Genomic DNA, 21,437 nt, shown 5'->3' on the forward strand with positions numbered 1-21,437 from the left:
GTTAGAGATAGATCAACAATTCAAAAGCCGGAGGATGGGTATGGAAATTTGCTAAGGCATTGGCAAAAGAAAGATTTCCTGTAATCCAATGACGTGATTCAGAAAAAGCATGCTACATCTAAATCAGAATGGCCGACCAGGGGTTTGAATTCTGTTCCTTCCAAATGGAGGTCTCGTGTGTTTACGACTTTGCCACCTCGGTCGGCGGGGAGACATTGTTCCATGAAATGGATATGGGAGACTCTGTGGTACTCATCTGAAATAATTTGGCGGAGCTGTGGAGAATCGTAAGGCAGCTGCCAGACAGGGATTGGAACGGTAGTGAAGGTGATGTGTGTGGAAAGCACGCGTTGGCGCCGGCGCTGAGGCGCTGACGTGGACGCGCCAACAGCTGATCCGGGCCACCCCCCCCCCCTCCCCCTCAGCCCTCTCTCCCCACCTAATGATAACCGTGGCCGCCGAGCTGAGCTCAAACTGCGCGAGCTCAACTGCGATTTGGAAAATTACTTATAATGAGGACAAAAGTCGTTTGGGGTCTGGGCTCGGGAGATTATACTCATTAGCCGCGCCACTGTCCGAGCTGCAAACATTGGGCTGCACGCCTGCTCGCCGCCTAGCCGTAGCTGCTGCCATATGCCACGGAAGTTCTTTCTCTACGGGAACGTATCTTAGCAGTTTTAGTGTCATTTGCTATGCTGAGGACTGCCAGACTTTTGACTGTTTAGCGACTAATGTTACTGTAACGGATAATACCACACCATGGACAAATAAGTGAAGAAAATGCGCAAATTCCTGTAGATCGAATTTTCAATAAGTGCTAGGATGACCCTACTTAGACTTGTGATTTCGTTTAAAAGCGTTTATTTACCGTAACACACAGTAGAGAGTTTTTTTTCTATAAACGATAGAAATATCATACTTTCAATACTTCGTACACATGTTTTTTTTAATAATCATTTTGGATCGTAATGAGCGGGTATTAACTCCTCTGGTATTTCAAATACGGAGATTTTTGGCGTAGTCGTTAGAAATAACGGTCAAATTGACAGAATAAGCGAAAGCTATTTCTCTGACCTGCAGTAGGAACAGGAATGAACATTATTTTAAAACTAAAAGATGCTGCAAGGAAGTCTTCCCTGGTTTGCAATTGCAGAATTCATTTTACGTCTAGTATGTAGTCCAACATTTGTAATGTGTAGTGTTTGTCACTTATTTACTGCATCACAAATTTCAGACCGAAAAAGACTTAACTCTTTCGCAATATACCCCAAGAAACAGAAACATACTCTCATTGCCATTTGTATTTCATTCGATTCGTACTGTCATTACATTCTACAGCTGACAAGGTCTATTTACTGATCACGCCAACGTTTTCTCGACATGCTGCACAGGTGGAAACTTGTTCTTTTTGTGCCGTAACAACAACGACCGAGCGGCCGTTAAGTGGAAAGTGGGGCTCGGCGTGAGGCAGGAATTCCGGGAGCGGCCCATTTTACTTGCCGGAGGTCATGTCGCGGGCAAGGAGCACGCGACGGCCGCTGTTTAATTTTGCACGTGTGCAGGCCAGCGGACTCGCACCTGTTGCGGGCCCCAGCGCGCGGGGATCATGTTTTCAGGACGCTCTCTACACCACAAATTGCTGCCTATAATATCAGCCAAAAGGTACGGCATCGAGTTATTATCATTATTATTATAGTTAGTTAAAGGTTTTTGATGCCCAGTACTGCGTTCATGTTGTTCGAGTTACTTTGATCGTGATTGCACTGCCCCCCACTTTTATAAGTAATAACCGTAAGAAGATTAGACTATTACATGCATAATGGTAAAGGGGTAAAATTATGTTTTTGAAACTAAAAAAGAGAGAAAAGGCGCGTTATTTTTGTTCGGGAAGGTTTTAGCCCGAGTGTCAGTAGTGCAGGACGCAGTGCAAAGGCTCGACGTGCTCCCGCCTGGCTGTGCTTTGGCGCGGCGGCGCGTCGGTTCGACGCCCGGATGCACCATGCGGGGCTGCATATCTTCTTCTCCGGGGCTCCTTATCGACACTGGTTGTGTAAGTCTGGTAGCTGCACTCTCTGCCTTCTGCACATTCTGTGAGCTCTGTACATCACTCAACTGTGCGCAGAAATGAGTATGTTCTCGTATAGCTAACTGGCGTCAGTGTTATGGTGACAACCTCTTCGCGGTTCTTCTGTAGCGTATATAGCCTGTTAAATGAAAATAGTGCTCCTTGAAGAGGGTTCGAGCTGTTGAAAAAGGGGTGGGAGTAGCTTATTGTTTCCTTAGTATCTCCCGTAGGGGCGACGCAGATTCATTAAGTAGTAGTTTTCTTATTTATTTGTCCGTAAGAAGAAATAATGTTTTATGTTTTGGACCCTCCTGCATAAGTTTATCTAACACTGTTGTTCGTACAGGTCTCGATATATACTGAAGGAGATAGCTAGCAGCACTTCGTTCTTATTATGGAAGCGAAGTTGTTTACAGATTCGTTTGTGGCGTTTTAGAGTTGCTACCTAGCTGCAGATTGTTAAGAGAAACAACAGCTACGTTTTCATGTAATATTTCTGACGTTCTTACGCGTGAGCTATTCTATTCTTCATCCGAACTACAGCGAAAGAAACGAAGAAAAATGTTTAAATATTTTTCAGTTGAAGAAGCATCCTACGCATAGCTTCGTACAAGCATCTACATATATTTATTGAACCTATGTGAAATGTCCAGGATATTTTGTTCTGGCTTTTACATATAAGGTCAGCATTTAATTTTTTTACACAGAAATAGAGTATTGTAGATATTGCTGCAGAATACGAAAAATTGTTAATGAATTATTTTGTTGGAATTCGCCGCAAACCTTAGGAAACTTCAAATTTAGGATTTGCTTTTAAGTTAGTTATTAAATTACCTAGATAAAAAGGAAATGTACTAGTACAGGTAAATACTTACGCCTCGATATCTAGACTGAATTATGACATTCAGTATTTGTCAATCCCTTTTTAAGTCTTCCTGATGAGTTTATTTATTGTAATAATACACTTACGGTTTTCGTAACAACACAAACTTCAACTGAGTTTCTTAGTTTCTTTGCATACAACATGGCCTGTAAACATGAGTGTTCTGTTAACATGCTACTCGAATATTTGTAATGTTTATGTTCTGTCGCTTTATGGTGAAACTATCGTCGATTTTAACAGGTGCTTTGGTCAATCGTACTTTCGAAAAGATACCTGATCTTTGCATTTATTATGGCAGGAAGTCTTACTTTTTTCAGACATACTCTTATGATGCAGTAAGTTTTTTGTTTTTGTTATTATTGGCATTTGGCCATCGCCATAGAGCCATCCATCGTAATAACTTATTCTCGCAATTGATATTTACCGAACAATAACGTTAATTTAGGGTCTAATATAGATAATATGGGTAGATTTAGTGAATACCCTCATGTTCGCGTTTTCTCTGACTACTTTTCTTGTAGTACGAACGTCACTATGTCTTGTACCGCTAAAGAAAAAATGGCTATAGATTTTGTAACCTTGTTTACTGTCAAAGTAATCTAGAAATTTGAAACATTGTTTGTTGTCACTTTCCTCGTCTTGTGATCAAACTAACACAGTTTTTTTCATTGTTTCCAAATCTTACTCAATATTTGTCTGGTAAAATTAGTATCAAAATAGATTTTGAATTCATCATTTTACTATAAAATTTTATAATGCACTAACGTATAAAATACAAAGTTTAAATAAATATTTACGCAGATGCTAAAGACAGATGAATATTTCTTCAAATAGTGAGCCAGGAAAAATTACATTGAAAGAAGATTCAAATGAAAAACACCTTGTTTTGAAGACATTGAAGGATTCAAGCCTGGAAAATATTTATACTTCAGCAGCATAGAAAAAGTGTTAATAATAAAATAGACATTTCTCGATGATAAGGTGGTTAGCAGTGTATAGGATCTGTTATTTTGAGAACTCTGTTTTGTAAAATATCGTGAAATGTGGTACCCTTATTTACGTCTATGAGTCAATGATTCTCTCCTCAAATATGAAACAAATATTAGGATCAGCTGCTTAAAATGATCTCAGGTATTCATACATACTATAGTTGTGCTCGAGTGGCGAAATTACTTTCAGGTGAATGTAAATTACATCCACCTCAGTGTATTTTTTGAAGGCGTGTCAAGATACACACAAAAATAGTTTGAATATCACTACATTCAGTGTTATAAGTAAAACTTTATTTTTAGTTTAAAATCCCGAAATAGCCACAGAATTTATGGATTCGCTTTAAGCTCGTACGTAAAATGATTTCTTAGGCCTGGTTTCTGAAACATTTGTTATTAATTAGGCCTTCGGAGGAAATCGAGATTCCCTCAAATGTATATCAGTTTTTTCATTCTTATATTTTACTATAAACTCCTGGAAATAAGCGCCAGTTGGAGACTATTTGGAAGTTCGAAAGGAAATATAACTCTTAAACACGTTCCGCAACAATTTCAATGTTCAACAAGTATTATGAAATCCATGTGGAGTTCATCGTTCTGGTATTATCGTAGAAAATGAACTACAATCTCAGTAGGTTATGATGAAATGAACTGAAAACTAAAATTATTATAAAAGAGCCGTCACACGAATTTGCACCCTCATATTATTGTGTAGCAATATGTAGATATATAGAGAGTTGAACTACGTGTACCCAACTAAGTTATTAATGCCTTACGAAATGATGTCATTGCGTTCAGGTACGTGGGTTAAGTGAATAGAAAAGCTAGCATGTTTCTCGCTGTCACAGCAACTTTAAATTTACTCTGCGGATTTAGAAACTGTTATTTATTTCCATTATTTAGCCCGTTTTATTCTTTTGTTGTGACTGCAAGCCAACACGCTTACGTAACCGCCTTCCCACCGTCTCCGCACTAATTATCAGGTTCCATACCTCGTCGCCAGATGGCTCCTTCAGAGTTTTCCTGACCTACCTCATGGCGTTCCTGCTGCAAAGATCAATGATCTGCAAGGGAGCTGCTCCACTATGAGAAGAGAATGAAAAATCATATTTCTAAATCGAAAAGATTCTCATTTTGAATTTTCATGCTTACTTTTCACTGTCTGTTTCAAACGTTGAATGTAAACGCACCTGACAGGAAATTTTACGATTTTAACTCGATACAGGATATCCAATTTGTAATTTTTCACATTATTCGTTGTGTTAAGTTGTGTGCCTGTAAATGAACAGAGAATTTTCGGACAGTGGTTGACTAAGATGTTGTATCAGTGCACCTATCTCTAGTCATGTATGCACTCATCAAAAAATTTCACAGCAGTCTGAACGCTGTGTTGTTATTACTATGCTATTATTGCCGTTATTATCATTATTATTACCATTTGAATCTGAGATTGTTGAGACTAGTTAATTAGATAAACAAACTTTTCAATAAAAAGAGTAACTGGCTGCTGTTTCTTGGAGATAAAATTTTAATTTAGACCACACACACACACACACACACACACACACACACAACGCTCATCAACATCGAGAATATAATGAAACTAATTTCATAATCCTTTTCATTCAAATTAATGTTGATATAGTTCAATCTAACGTTAGAGAAGCAATGTGAAGTACGGACTTGTACACGTCATACATGCAGTGTAGCAAATATTTGTTGCGTGTCTTTTCGAACGCCACAGAAAACAAATATACGTTTATTAACCAAGAGTAAAGCAGTAGATCTCACATTTTTTTGAACGTGCCATAAGTAGCCTCGTCTGTGTTCAGAATTTGCAATTTTGATTCGACTCCTCGACTACTGCATAAAGATTGCGGAGTTGAGCAATATTCAGTTTTGGGCAGTTTCAACAAATAAATATGTAATACTGACCGAATAATACGAAATATTTCCACGTCATTTGTACGATTAATTGTAATGATGTTGAACAAGTGACTTTACTTTCATATTACATATTCACGAGAAAATATGGCTTCTTACTGACCATTTACAAGGTTGTTTCTGCGAAGATGTGAATTAGTAATTCCTACCACCACCTTTTGCATACAACACAAATAGATATTTTTCTATAATTGTCAAGGAGAAAATTTTTCAGTTTGTTTTCAAATGTAACGTTGCTATCTGTCATTATGCATCATTTTTTTAGGGATAAAAATTTTGTTAGTATTATTGTGCACCCATTTTTGTGCTAAATTCAAACTCAATGAGGAATTAAAGTAATTTTTCTATTGGTATTGTAATTATGTACATCATTGTCTCTTTTCAACTGTAGTGGTTCATTTAGAACAAGCTTCATGATGGAATACGTATACGATGAAGCACAAGTCAGAATATGCAGCTCCTCAAACAGATGTCTACAAAATGTCTATGGATGAATAGCACATAATATTCTTACAACATGTAATGTCTCTTGCAGCGGTCTCTCCGCGATATTTTCAGAAATTTTATAAATTATATAACTCAGTACATATCTCGAAATATCTCTTCTTATCTTACCGATTATCAATGCAAAGTAGTTTCAAGCCCAATTATTCCTTGGAGCGTCCATTTACTCCATGGAATAGCTTCTCTGCTATCTATGTTTTCTCTTATGAAAAGAATGAAGGAATGGTTGCCGATTAGTCGTGAAAGAAGGAGGATGTATATGTATGTATTGTTGAGCTAGTCGCCATCTTGATGAGATTCTGTATGAGAAGGAATTTAATACATGAACTAAACTAAAGTAAGTGTCTTCGCGTATTATTTAACTGATTATTATTGACAGTGTCTGCTTACTACGCTGTGTTGCACGGGATCAGCGGGGAACGTCTGATTTACACTGGACGAACCTGCCGTTTTGTGTGCTCAAGATATCCAGTTACTTCAAATAAATAGGCTAACACGGTCTTACCAGCAGATCTCCGGTCTTCCCCATGTGATCACCGAAAGTTAATAATTATTACAAATGTTTTCAGGAGATCGACTGACAATTTTCGTCGCACCGAGACTTCGAAATGGCTTCATTGCCTTATGGAATTTAAGTTAAGCTCAATTTAATCAGGATAGAACAGTATTGAACTGTGTGAATGTGATAAGCCTGCTTTGTGAATAAAAATTCCCTTAACATACGCATGTTTTTACTATCCCGATCAGTGAAGCTAAATCAGGCCGGTGTGAGAGAGGTTTTTAAATTGTAGATCCCACAAAAAAAAAAATATTAAAAACACATTTTTGAGTAACAAAAAATATCGTTCTTAAACGTGAGTTACCCCAGAATATTATTCCATACGTTACAGAATAAAAATAAAAAAAAATGTTAACTTAATCGTCTATCTCTCCCGAGCATTTATAATGATTCGATGTACAAATGTGCGGAATTGAGTTCTTTCCGGAGTTCAAAAATTCGTTTTTTCCAGTTTAAATTCTCATCAATATGGGCACGTTAGGATCTTGCAGTTTCCGCCCTTGTTATTATTTCCTCGTCATATATTATTGTTATCGTATGTGTAGTACCCCTAGATGTGCAGAAATGAATACGTTGGGTCTTTTTGTTGCTGAAAATGAGACCATTTTCAGAAAAGCACTCGATAATACTGTTGTAACGTTTCCATTGACAACACTGGACTCTTAGAAGAACCATTTAAACTTTTCGTTATACGCTCCAACAAAGCATTTGTCTGCTGTGACCAAATTTCATTTCGGACTCGTTCGTTGCAACACGCTGCTAGTTATTTCTCTATGAGGGCTGCGAGCGTTTATTACGGAACACTCGGTGCCCGTAGAGGTTTAGCGTCAGCAGTTTATCGTGCCCGTGACGCAACGTGCATCAAATCGGTTTACGCGCCGTGACTAATTTAATACAGCCGTCAATCAGAAATATGTTACATGCATTGCTTCACAGCGGCGCGCGCATGCGTGTGGTAATTGGCCGTCCGCTGGAACCTCCGCGTCGCACGCCTTGCTGCACATCTAATATTAATTTTCTCATTGAGCGCACGATATGTAAACCGCTACCGAACGGAAATTGTAGCCGCCTTCCAGCATGCTCGGCGTTCCCGACCAGCATTAGCATATTTTGTCATGGCGCGCCGCTCCAGCGTGCCTTCGTGTAGAAGCAGGCATAAATTGATAATTTGAACGCAGTCAGGGGAACACTAAAAGTGTCGTGTACGGGAATGTACTTGTAAGAAGATGTCGTATACAACATAAGACTTCTGGTAGATAGTACTACGTCAGAGGCTGAAACGAGCTTATGCATTTCCGCTAGTATAGTACATAGTTACGCTATTACACCGCTGATTTTCCAAGTGCTGTTTCTTTCATTTCAGTTGTGGTTTACTAACAGCTGCAAGTAATTCTTAACACATATTCAGTCCAAACATAATCTCTGCGCAATATTATACAGGCGACCTGTTATTTAGATTTATTGACCAACACCCCACAAGCTACGTTCTGGTTTGTGACGTGAAGTTCACATTGGCATGAACCTGCTGGAATCTGCAACAAGCGAACTCAACTTTAGATTTAACATAATTTAATATCGCATATTTTATGTCACAAACGTTTCATGTGTTGCACTGATCTGGTAATTCAGTAAAACTCCCTGGCGCTTTTAAGCTGAACTACGTTATAGAAAGAGAACAGAAATTTTATTGGGTAGAAAGTATGCCCTGCTAATGTAGTAGTGTGCTAAAATCTATTTCATTAACTTTTATTTTCAAAAGATCAAATGAACAATTGACTCTCGACACATTTATGGCCTCTGGCAGCACCACAGATGTTTCGGGGAAATTAGAACAAGATGAAAAGTGTTTTGTATGTTTATTACAACAAACTGAAAACTGACATATGATTTCCGTTATAATAATTTATAAATATGCAAATAATTTCTAATTAAAAAGTGTATTTTTGTAGTGTTAATTTTCTTTTTATGGTGTTATCAAAAGATCCGTCAGACTAAATATCGTTCAGTTTTGAGAATTCTGTTCAGTATCTAGTAATTTTGAAAGCTGAAGCTGACCTCGCTCCTTCCAGTTTCCAACAGATTCCTGGCTATGTGATGTTCACTATTCAGTTATCTTTTAAGCTTTGCCTAAAATGCATTTTACCAGAAAAAAATACCTGACTTACTGTTTCCGAGAAAAATATCCTCCATGCTTAGTTAGAACACTGTGTGAAAGGAGAGAGGAATTAGTTGAGAGATAATGAACACAATAACTGCTCTAGGATCACACACAGATGAAAACTACAGTTTGTAGTTCTGTTTGGAATACTCTAGGACATCCACTGTACGCTCCTTTTGTTTTTTAATTTTTTTTTTAATGCTAGGCGGCAGTCTGAGGCACTCTGATGAATACTCGCCAAACGCCAAGAAGATAGTAGCGAAATCAGACTGCGTTCAGAAAAATGACAATTTTGTCAGTAAACTGTCGAAGTATTCGTAACGAAGTTCCCGAATTTACTGCCTCCCAGGAAAGTTCTCGCTCTCAAGTTATTCTCGGGACCGAGAGCTGGCTCTGAGCACTACGGGACTTAACTTCTGAGGTCATCAGTCCCCTAGAACTTAGAACTACTTAAACCTAACTAACCTAAGAACATCACACACATCCATGCTCAAGGCAGGATTCGAACCTGCGACCGTAGCGGTCGAGCGCTTCCACACTGTAGCGCCTAGAACCGCTCGAGCACTCCGACCGGCGAAACAAACTCATTCACTGTTCAGCTGCATAGATGCCCAGTCTTAACTCCACAGTCTATTAAGAGCATCAACTGTCGTGTGGGAAACGCAGATAAATCGACAATTGTATTTCATGTACAGGGACTAGGGAACCACCAAATTCGATTCTTTGATACTGCAGATTTTTCATTGCTATGCTAGGATACACAGAGAGCCATTAAATTAAAAATAACGTTAAAACTACTTTAGATCAAAAGAAAAAAGGCTGAACTCAGGAAGGTTGTGGGTTTCAGTGCTAAACAAAGCAAACAGCGCCAAATGTTTTGCAGAACAAGCTCCAACCAGGCGTCGGAGCGGCTCTGTAGTATTTGCCAACGGTCGGGTAACGTCACCAACCGGCCATTGCTGTTAGGTATAAACGATTCAGCTTGGTGAGCTTGTTTAAGTACCAAAATCAACTAACGAGATCTGTACAGCCTCTGACGATGTCTCCAGTATTAGGAAGCGGAACGTTAGTAACAGAAAGATGCCACTGACCAGGGGTTCCTAAATTTTTCCTGTGATGGAACATTTTGAGAATTCTGGTACTTTACTGAAACACGATAATAAAAATTTAAAACTAAGATAAACTAGTTTTTTTCAGTGATTACTTCAATTTTAAATCATGAGTAGTAACACAGAAATCATAATAAAATAAAATAAAAATTGATATCGTCAAAATGATGAAAAAAGAAAACACCATGTTGTTAATAGTTTTTATTCGCGTGCCGTGGAACACCAGTGTACCACGGAACACAGTTTGGGAACCCCACCGTACACCGCAGCATGATGCTCATAAACTGCAAGTCACCAACTACGCAAATACCGGCCGTGGAAATCTGCATTGTATGAATGCGCGCTGTCTATGTGTCACTTTTATTGGTTATAAGTAGCTCATTGTCTAGTGGTTAACGTCGCTGCCTCTACATCGCAGGATCGCGGGTTCGATTTCGGCCAGGTAGGAAATTTCCTTCGAGTGTTTGTGTTGTCGCTTCATCCCATCGTCATCAAATTATGCGCATGTTGCCGAAGTGGCGTCAAATAAAAAGACTTGCACCAGATGGCCAAACAACTCGGCCATTATGAATGAAATTTTCTGGCCGTGCGGTTCTAGGCGCTACAGTCTGGAGCCGCGTAACCGCTACGGTCGCAGGTTCGAATCCTGCATCGGGCATGGATGTGTGTGATGTCCTTAGGTTAGTTAGGTTTAAGTAGTTCTAAGTTCTAGGGGACTGATGACCACAGTAGTTGAGTCCCATAGTGCTCAGAGCCAATGAAATTTTCACTCTGCAGCGGAATGTGCGCTGATATGAAACTTCCTAGGAAATTAAAACTGTATGCCGGACCGAGACTGGAATTCGGGTAGAGCTCTTGCCCGCGAAAGGCATAGGTCCCGAGTTCGAGTCTCGGTCCAGCACACAGATTTAATCTGCCAGGAAGTTTCAACCTGGCCATTAATGCCAAACGATCATTTACCTTCCATTCGTGAATTTAGTGTGGCTACCATTTTATGAACTGTCTTTCTGAATTGGAATACGTTTCATTCAACATAGAACCCAGTTATCGGCTCTCTGTCTGCCTAATAACGTACACGGAAAGGTATGTAACTTTTATATTACGTTGTTTCACGATATCTGTATCAATGGCTTTGAATTTCTTTGCAGCGCTTACTGGAGGCCATGTGATACATCGTGATGCGTTAATATTTCACAGCAGCAGTGTTTTTGAGATAGGGTAATGTAGAATCCCATTTCTTAGTGTCCCCAGTACACCTGAAGATTCCAGTGTTATTTGCTGCTCCAAAATGGCGCGTCGTTGTTTACTGCCCGAGAATGCGTGAGATTACGTATACTACCTGCTCACCTTGTAGAACTTGGCGAGCTGCAGACGATAAGCTTACTATAAGCAAACAACGTCTGTTCTGGTTTGCCAACGTTCATACGCGCCCACCTCCCTCCCCTTGCCTTCCTTTTTTTGACCTCCCGTCACCTGTGATGGCATAACAGACGGAGCAAAAACACCGTCATTGGACGCACGTAGCATGGAAAGAGGTCTCCTCGACAGACGAGTTGCGTAACACGCCCATGACATGGTAGGAATACAGAGGAAACCACATGAAGCGTTGCATCACAGTTACTGTCCCGACAGGTGCTGCAGCCACTCTGATGTGTGGGGGACGGCATGTTTACATGGACGATATGGGGTTACCGGTACGTCTTCCACTGTCTTTCATCGGCTAACAACACAGTAATCTAAAGGATTATGTGTATGTACCACAACCAGTCACAATGTTTAGGGTTATTAATCTTACGACATTAATTTATTAGTGACGCGTCTCGAGCCACCGGTGCCGATAATCAGGCGTCATGGCTTACAGATAAATTATTTACGTTAACGGTACTATTACTAGATTATCGCTAATTCCCCGAGATGCTGCGGTTGCCATTAGAACCAGAACATATGCTTCTCTACATAAAAACGAAAAGGAGTAAGATGCGTTTCTTGACAAAAAACTTGCTGTCATGTAAATGTTTATAATGTTATTATGCTGATGACTTACTGAATGTACTTCCACTGGGTTTTGCTGTGGCCGAGAGTCTGCCATTGTTCTTTGAGCACTTTTTGCACTGTTTTCAGCCGCTTTACGAAATGCTTTAAAATGAGCACAGTGTAATACCACATAACTTCATGCATTTTTGCTCCTTATGGGCGATTAGTACGCTATATTGGAACAAACCATCACAAGATGGGAGAGGAAAAATTAAAACACCGAACTGTTTTCAAAAGCAAACGGAACAGTTCCTTAATAAGTCTTCACTTACTTTGAGGAAAGGAAACACATGGCCTACCTCGCTTAGACTACACTGCCACCGGCGCGGCTAACAAAAGTTGTAGAACCGTCTATAGAAAACGCAAACAAGTCGTCATTCATTTATTTAGTCGTAAGAAGATGGATGCTGAAAGAGGTGAGATTTATTCCTCATTCTAAAAGTATTTCAATTAAAACAGATACGAAATAACACCACTGTTATCCAGATGACCTAGTTTAAAGTTCGGCATGTATCCCATCAACACAGCATAATTTCTGAATTCAAGGAAAAATTCATTCGCACAAAAAAATAGTTCCAAACCTTTATTAGTCAATTTTCTTGCAATTGAATAAAATAAGTAAATGATTCTAAATTTGGTTGCACTGATATATTCAGTTGAGTTCTAGTTTAAACTGTTCAGCACCTTCTTCCTATTTCAATTATTTTGGGAAATTTCAAAAACTGAGGACAAAGATAAGAAATTGAGGATATATTTTGTGTCAATCAGTATGAAAGGAACTGAGGACAAAGCGTGAAAGTTGAGGACTTTACCCAGAAAATGAGGACGTCTGGTTACTTTAGTTTGATGATTAAAAGTATAATAGGCGATTTGCGTTGTTGTGCCGTCGGATGCTGGTGGTGGTGGAGGGGGGAATCGCAGAGACCGGTGGTGTTAAAAAAGAGGGGGCGTCATTTTTCAGTTCTCGCCAAGGGAAGCAAAACACCTAGATACGGCCTTGATTTGCGTTACATCCGATCTGGTAAGGAGTCATCCACTGCCCTATCATATACGTGCGTTTGTTCGCATAGAGCATCCCACAAGCGGCCTTTACCTTTCGTAAGACAACACACCACCTCAGCACAATGCATTCTGTTTCTGACACAGAACTCTTGCAAAAGCGAAATTAATTTTATTGGCCAAACAGCCAGTGAAGTCAACTAATTTAAATTCTTAAGCCTTGGGCTAGATGAAGAGTTTTCTTAGAAGTATCGCGTACAAGATGTTGCACAGAAAATTATTGCTGCTGTATTTAGTATAAGAATTATCTCCACCATCTCTGCCACTGAAACGCGAAGGCCCGTTCACTCAACTTTCTTTCACCCTACTATCTCCTGTGTCTACGTATGCTGGGGTAACTCTGTGCACTTACCAAGAATATTCTTAGGCCAGATCTGCGGTGTCGATTCGCGAAAGTGAGGCACTAGGAGGGGTGGAGAAAACGAAATGAAACATCATGGGTTGAAACGGCATGTGATGCTATTGCAGCGACTCCTTTTGTGTCCTCGTCGCCACTGTTGTGTCTTTTACCACAGGAGTCAAAGGAGAGGATGTTGTTTGGTGGCCAGTATCCTCTCTCTACAACACACTGCACCCATGTATTAACAGGGTTCTTTATTTACTTGGCCGGCCGCGGTGGTGTAGCGGTTCTAGGCGCTCAGTCCGGAACCGCGGGACTGCTACTGTCGCAGGTTCGAATCCTGCCTCGGGCATGGATGTGCGTGATGTCCTTAGGTTAGTTAGGTTTAAGTAGTTCTAAGTTCTAGGGGACTGATGACCACAGATGTTAAGTCCCATAGTGCTCAGAGCCATTTGAACCATTTTTTTTTTATTTACTTGAACATAAAGGTACTTGTCTTTAAGAGAGTCCATGTGTTGTAGTAATAGCCCACATTAGCCTCACTGCTGCTCAAGTACAAGTCCCGCTATAAACACTACTCAGCTCGCTATACACGCTCGTAGCCTGTGATGTGAACTGACAGGCGCCAAATAGAACAAATAGTGCGTCAGTGGCTGAGCTAGTGACTGAGCGAAACAGGTCAGCGGCGGCGATCTAAATACTTTCCGTCGAGAGGGCGTTGGCGGTTTGTTGCTTGCGAGTCTGTCTTTGGCCTCTCTCCTGATAGGCGCGCTTGACCCAGCGCCTACTATCGATCTTTCTGCTACATCTTCGTCGACCGATGTGCTGGCGACATCTTACGCCAGCACAACTACAATACTGAGTCATACTTGCAAAAAAACATGGCAGTATGAGTCCACTTATCAGTATGACGTTCCACCCACTCTGATCTGGATGCATACATTGATTTGGCTGCAAAAGGCACCACAAAGCCGTTCTATCCTCTCCTGAGAAAAGCTGGCCCACAACAGCTGAATACAGTCTTTGATTTCCTGGATACTGGCACTGTGACAGGGTTGACGTCCGAGCTTGCGCCACTCGTGTTCTGTCGGAGACGGGTCTGGGATCTTGATAGCCTCGGGAATACATCGACATCACACAGACGGTTCATACGTACATGTGCCATATATGGACGAGCATTGCCCTGTTGAAAAATGGCACCACGATGTTATCGTTTGAGAGGTAACACACGAGAACGAAGGATGTCTGTGACTTAATATTGTGGTGTTAGAGTTCCCTCAAACACTGCCAGATGTGACCTGAAGTCATACCTGACGGTTGCGCACACCACTCTCGCCAGGATTAACACCACTGCGCCTCTCCAAAATATTGTCCCCAGTTTGCGACCATACTTTCCAACTATGGTCAGAACAGCGATTTATTGTTGAGCAGAATACGACGCCATTCATCAGCAGTCTATGCTTCCCGATCGTAGCCGTTTGTGTTGTGGTGATAACAGCAGCCTGAGCATAGTCCGATAATCCCCAAGTCCGGCTCGTGTTTGGTGCACATTATGACCATCCTTCCTTAGCGTGGTCAGACATGATTGGCCGGAATATTGAAGACGAGTCTGCTTTTCCAACATCGCATCAACGTCAAATCTAAACGCCCTGCTAATCTGGGTATTGTAAGGTTCGACCAGCCAGCCAAATGGAGACCGACAATGACGCTCTTTCAAAATCTGTCAGGTGCTGATAAAACTGTCTAGCGTGCGGCCTCTCCACGTCCTTCGCAGTGATCACTCAACATCTGACGGTGTTATAGGCCCATCCACCGGGCCTGGTAGAAACACTAAACACGAACAATAGAAACTCACTCTAGTGGCCACTCAATCTATCACAGAGAATTACAACATTAATCATTTACACACCAACGATGTGTACATGCAGGAAGTTACACTGACATCCGACGATGTCTTCTGGGTGATATATATATATATATATATATATATATATATATATATATATATATATATATATATATATATATATATATGTATATATGCCGTCGGTTTACATTGACGCACATTGGCATTTGCGTACTCGTGATTGTCTACCACGCCCAAACCAAACAAGTGTTTCACGAGTAATGGCTGCAGCTTCAGCGAAACGGGCAAGTTTCTGTCGGTAACTCGTACACCAAAAGCTGCATTCCATCCCCCCCCCCCCCAACAAAAGCATATCCATAGGTACGAGGTCGGGAGAACATAATGTTGACAGTGTTGGCCCATTACTCCCGATCCAAGAACTGGGGAAAACATTGTCTAGATGTTCTCTTACATCAACGGCGAAGTCTGGAGGGGGCCCTATATGTTGGAACCATAATCATTCACTGACTACTAACAGGACATTCTCCAAACGTTTGCAGCTCGGGATTAGCCGAGCGGTCTCAGGCACTGCAGTCATGGACTGTGCAGTTGGTCCCGGCGGAGGTTCGAGTCCTCCCCCGGGCATGGGTGTGTGTGTTTGTCCTTAGGATAATTTAGGCTAAGTAGTGTGTAAGCTTAGGGACTGATGACCTTAGTAGTTAAGTCCCGTAAGATTTCACACACATTTGAACATTTTTTCTCCAAACGTTTCCGGTAGTACCTCACAGAGAAACATACGGTAATTTCCCCCACCGAGCTTGTTAAGCAAAAGATACGACCCAATCAGATGGTAGTGAACAACACCAGTCCAAACATTTGCTTTAAATCTCTGTTGATGATGAAACATACGAATTGCCTTAGGACTTTATAACTGCGAGTCACAGCTGTTGTAGCAGCTGAATATTTCTGCTCTTGTGAAGGCTGCCTCGCCAGTAAAGAAAACATACATATGAAAGTCAGGGATGTTTATAGTTTGGTGTAGATACCATTGGCAGAATTCGACGTCCAGGGGAAAGTCATCAGCTGTTACATCTTATACTTTCTGATACTTGAATCGCTGCATGCCCGTCTCGTGCAGGGCGTTCCATTCTTGGCGCTCAAGAACATGCAAACATGAAAAACAAAACAAACAAAAAAACACGAGATATTACCATGCTTTATACAGTGTAGGAAACCCCTTGGTGTTCAAAACAGTTTCCAGTCCTCTCGCAGTGGGTAAATACAGACCCTGCATGGTTTTCAAGAGAATCTCCTACCATTCTGCCAGCAAAAAATTTCAGTGTCAGGTAGCTTTGATGGTGGTGGATAGCGATCACACAACCTTGTTCCCAAAGTTGACCACAAGGTTCAGTAATATGTGGCAGTCGTGGCCAGGTTAAATGTTACAATTCATCCTCCTACTCAAAAAACCAGTCCTGGACGACGTGTGCTGTGTCTACATCTACATCTACATACAAGGTGCATTCAAGTTCTAAGGCTCCCGATTTTTTTTCTAATTAACTACTCACCCGAAATCGATGAAACTGGCGTTACTTCTCGACGTAATCGCCCTGCAGACGTACACATTTTTCACAACGCTCACGCCATGATTCCATGGCAGCGGCGAAGGCTTGTTTAGGAGTTTGTTTTGACCACTGGAAAATCGCTGAGGCAATAGCAGCACAGCTGGTGGATGTGCGGCCACGAAGAGTGTCTTTCATTGTTGGAAAAAGCCAAAAGTCACTAGGAGCCAGGTCAGGTGAGTAGGGAGCATGAGGAATCACTTGATAGTTGTTATCACGAAGAAACTGTTGCGTAACGTTAACTCGATGTGCGGGTGCGTTGTCTTGGTGAAACAGCACACGCGCAGCCCTTCTCGGACGTTTTTGTTGCAGTGCAGGAAGGAATTTGTTCTTCAAAACATTTTCGTAGGATGCACCTGTTACCGTAGTGCCCTTTGGAACGCAATGGGTAAGGATTACACCCTCGCTGTCCCAGAACACGGACACCATCATTTTTTCAGCACTGGCGGTTACCCGAAATTTTTTTGGTGGCGGTGAATCTGTGTGCTTCCATTGAGCTGACTGGCGCTTTGTTTCTGGATTGAAAAATGGCATCCACGTCTCGTCCATTGTCACAACCGACGAAAAGGAAGTCCCATTCATGCTGTCATTGCGCGTCAACATTGCTTGGCAACATGCCACACGGGCAGCCATGTGGTCGTCCATCAGCATTCGTGGTACCCACCTGGATGACACTTTTCGCATTTTCAGGTGGTCATACAGGATTGTGTGCACAGAACCCACAGAAATGCCAACTCTGGAGGCGATCTGTTCAACAGTCATTCGGCGATCCCCCAAAACAATTCTCTCCACTTTCTCGATCATGTCGTCAGACCGGCTTGTGTGAGCCCGAGGTTGTTTTGGTTTGTTGTCACACGATGTTCTGCCTTCATTAAACTGTCGCACCCACGAACGCACTTTCGACACATCCATAACTCCATCACCACATGTCTCCTTCAACTGTCGATGAATTTCAATTGGTTTCACACCACGCAAATTCAGAAAACGAATGATTGCACGCTGTTCAAGTAAGGAAAACGTCACCATTTTAAGTATTTAGAACAGTTCTCATTCTCGCCGCTGGCGGTAAAATTCCATCTGCCGTACGGTGCTGCCATCTCTGGGATGTATTGACAATGAACGCGGCCTCATTTTAAAACAATGCGCATGTTTCTATCTCTTTCCAGTCCAGAGAAAAAAAATCGGAGGCCTTAGAACTTGAATGCACCTCGTAGATACTCTGTAAATCTCATGTAAGTGCCTGGCAGATGGTTCATCGAACCGCCTTCACAATGATCCTCTATTATTCCAAACTCGAACAGCGCGCGGGAAAAAGAACACCTATATGCTTCCGTGTGATCTCTGGTTTCTCTTATTTTATTATGACAATCGTTTCTCCCTGTGTAGGTCGGTGTCAACAACATATTTTCGCATTCGGAGGAGACAGTTGGTGATTGAAATTTCGTGAGAAGATTCTGTCGCAACGGAAAACGCCTTTGTTTTTGTTGATGTTCACCCCAAATCCTGTATCATGTCAGTAACACTCTCTCCCCTATTTCGGGATTATACAAAACGTGTTGCCCTTCTTTGAACTTTCTCGATGTACTCCGTTAATCCTACCTGGTAAGGATACCAGACGGCGCAGCAGTACTCCAAAACAGGACGGACAAGCCTAGTGTAGGCAGTCTCTTTAGTAGATATGTTATATTTTCTAAGTGTTTTGCCAATTAAACGCAGTCTTTGGTTTCCCTTTCCCACAACATTTTCTATGTGGTCTTTCCAATTTAAGTTGTTTGTAATTGTAATTCCTAGGTATTTAATTGAATTTATGGCCTTTTGATTTGACTGGTTTATAGTGTAACCGAAGTTTAACGGATTTCCTTTAACATTCATGTGAATGGCCTCACACTTTCCATTATTTAGCGTCAATTGCCAATTTTTGCACCTTACAGATATCTTTTCTAAATTGTTTTGCAATTAGTTTTGATCTTCTGATGACTTTACTAGACCATAAACGACAGCATCATCTGCAAACAACCTAAGACGGCTGCTCAGATTGTCTCCTACGTCGTTTATGAAGATAAGGAACAGCAAAGGGCCTATAGCAAATGGTTCAAATGGCTCTGAGCACTATGGGACTTAACTTCTGAGGTCATCACTCCCCTAGAACTTACAACTACCTAAACCTAACTAACCTAATGACATCATACACATCCATGCCCGAGGCAGGATTCGAACCTGCTACCGTAGCGGTCGCGCGGTTCCAGACTGTAGCGCCTAGAACCGTTCGGTCACCCCGGCCGGCGGCCTATAACACTACCTTGTGGAACGCCAGATTTCTATTTTACTCGATGGCTTTCCCTCAAATACTACGGACTGGCCCTGTCGAATCTGAACACGACATCACCATTGGGGAACAAACAATATATCTCGGTATGGACCTGATCAGTCAAAAGAGTCACATGACCCTTGGCAGTAATGCGACCTTTCAGGCAACGATGGGACCTGCGATATACCACAATATGGCTTCTCAAATCATCACAGAATCCCCGCCATGTTTCATTCTTGGGACGAAATCGGCTAGACGTTGAAAAGAGTATGAAACAAGGCTCATCCGAGCAAACGACTTTCTTGCATTGCCACATAGTGCAGATTTCATGGCTTAGCCAACACGCTTTTCTGTTGAAAGTATCTGCATCAGTTGTGTGTGGTTTTGAAATTACATCTCGCCACGCAGTTAACAGCTTATGAAGCTCCCTTATTGTTGTTTCGGTGCTGAGAGTGTTCGCGAGTGTAATATTTAGTTCTGCAGTGCCTTTTACTGCTGTCCTCCTCTTATTTTTCATCATCACCATCCTCCTCTATGTCCGTCTGCTATGATCATTTCACACACACTTTCGTCCGACTTGTGATTTAGCGAATAATGTTTTTCCACTTTCCCTGTATGCTGTATAAATTTTCAATACAGTGCCTCTTGAAACACCAAATACTTCTACTCCCTTGGTTACGGGAGCACCAACTATACGAGCACAAACAATTTGCCCACGTTCGAATACACTTAGCACTCACAACTACGCAAAACACTGTACTGACCCGACTGACACTTGCAATGTTTTGACGGCATTGCACAGAAACCGTTCGAGGTCAAATACAACAGTGCAACCTGCACGCTTGGATGGCATCTGCACGCATTTATTGTAGTGTTTTCATATTCTTGTCCTACCCCTGAATTTAGTTCCTTGGCTATAGGTAGTTTGTTTGTAATGGTTTTGAACTTAGTTTGCTGTGAGAAAGCTTCCTCAGCCGGCCGCGGTGGTCTAGCGGTTCTGGCGCTGCAGTCCGGAACCGCGGGACTGCTACGGTCGCAGGTTCGAATCCTGCCTCGGGTATGGGTGTGTGTGATGTCCTTAGGTTAGTTAGGTTTAAGTAGTTCTAAGTTCTAGGGGACTTATGACCTAAGATGTTGAGTCCCATAGTGCTCAGAGCCATTTGAACCATTTTGAACAAAGCTTCCTCAAACTGAACAGTTGGTATACTGCAAGGCCTGCTAGTTTCCCGTCGGTCTGGTCTAAGGGATTCCGTTTCATGACTACATTTATCAAGTTTTTTAAATACGACATGATTTGGTAATCTTTTCCCTGGAAACTGTAGCGCACATATCCGCCTTACTGCTCGACTGTTGCATCGTGCCTCCCCACAAATGAGATGCTCGTCAGATCACTCTGTTAGAGTGTAATCAGCCGCAAAGAGCCTGTAAACCCAGGTTTCGTCCTTTTATGCCATTTTAATGTGATTCAGTTCATGTCGTTAACATATATGGCAGGAAATCAAGCTCGAACTTGTCCATAAATTATGAAAAATATTCGCTTCCCACGAAATGCCAGATGTAAAATCATCATCTTGTACAAAGATCAGTAAATAATAGTGGGAGCACGTCATAATTAATAAAAATAGGTTACTTTGGTGTATAGGAGATGAATACATGCCCTTGAGTCGTAATGATATCGAGAGACGTGGACGCTGCTAGCAGTAATGAAAACTTACCTTTCCTAGCAGCAAGATGTAATTGTGTTGCAAATCTGACTCCAGTGTCAATGTGTTGTATGAGAAGCAGCAGACAATGACGACTTAACGAAAGTCCAGCGTTGAACTCTTCAAGGACCCCTAGCGAGGAGATGGAGCACCTATGACATTTGTGTCACATAACAAATGAGTTTCTCTTTATCTCCTCTAACGCCGCGCGGGGTAGCCGCGCGGTCTCAGGCGTCTTGTCACGGTCCGCGCGCCTTCCCCCTTCGTAGGTTCGAATCTTCCCTCGGCCATGGGTGTGTGTATCGTCCTTAGCA

General features: G+C 41.7%; 1 protein-coding gene across 2 annotated transcripts in view; it reads left to right on the top strand.

The window, feature by feature from the left end:
• Positions 1-1,546: 1,546 nt before the first annotated feature.
• Positions 1,547-21,437, top strand: part of LOC126184659 (uncharacterized) — a 140,459-nt gene continuing 120,568 nt past the window's right edge. The window contains exon 1 of one of the 2 annotated variants that reach the window (XM_049927140.1): positions 1,547-1,662. In XM_049927140.1, coding sequence (XP_049783097.1) covers positions 1,607-1,662 — 56 coding nt within the window. In that variant the 5' untranslated portion in view covers positions 1,547-1,606. Of the gene's footprint in view, positions 1,663-1,917; positions 2,051-21,437 lie in introns of those variants that run through there. The other variant, XR_007536858.1, reaches the window with a different exon arrangement.

The sequence above is a fragment of the Schistocerca cancellata genome, chromosome 4, assembly GCF_023864275.1.
Source record: "Schistocerca cancellata isolate TAMUIC-IGC-003103 chromosome 4, iqSchCanc2.1, whole genome shotgun sequence".
Lineage (NCBI taxonomy): Eukaryota > Metazoa > Arthropoda > Insecta > Orthoptera > Acrididae > Schistocerca > Schistocerca cancellata.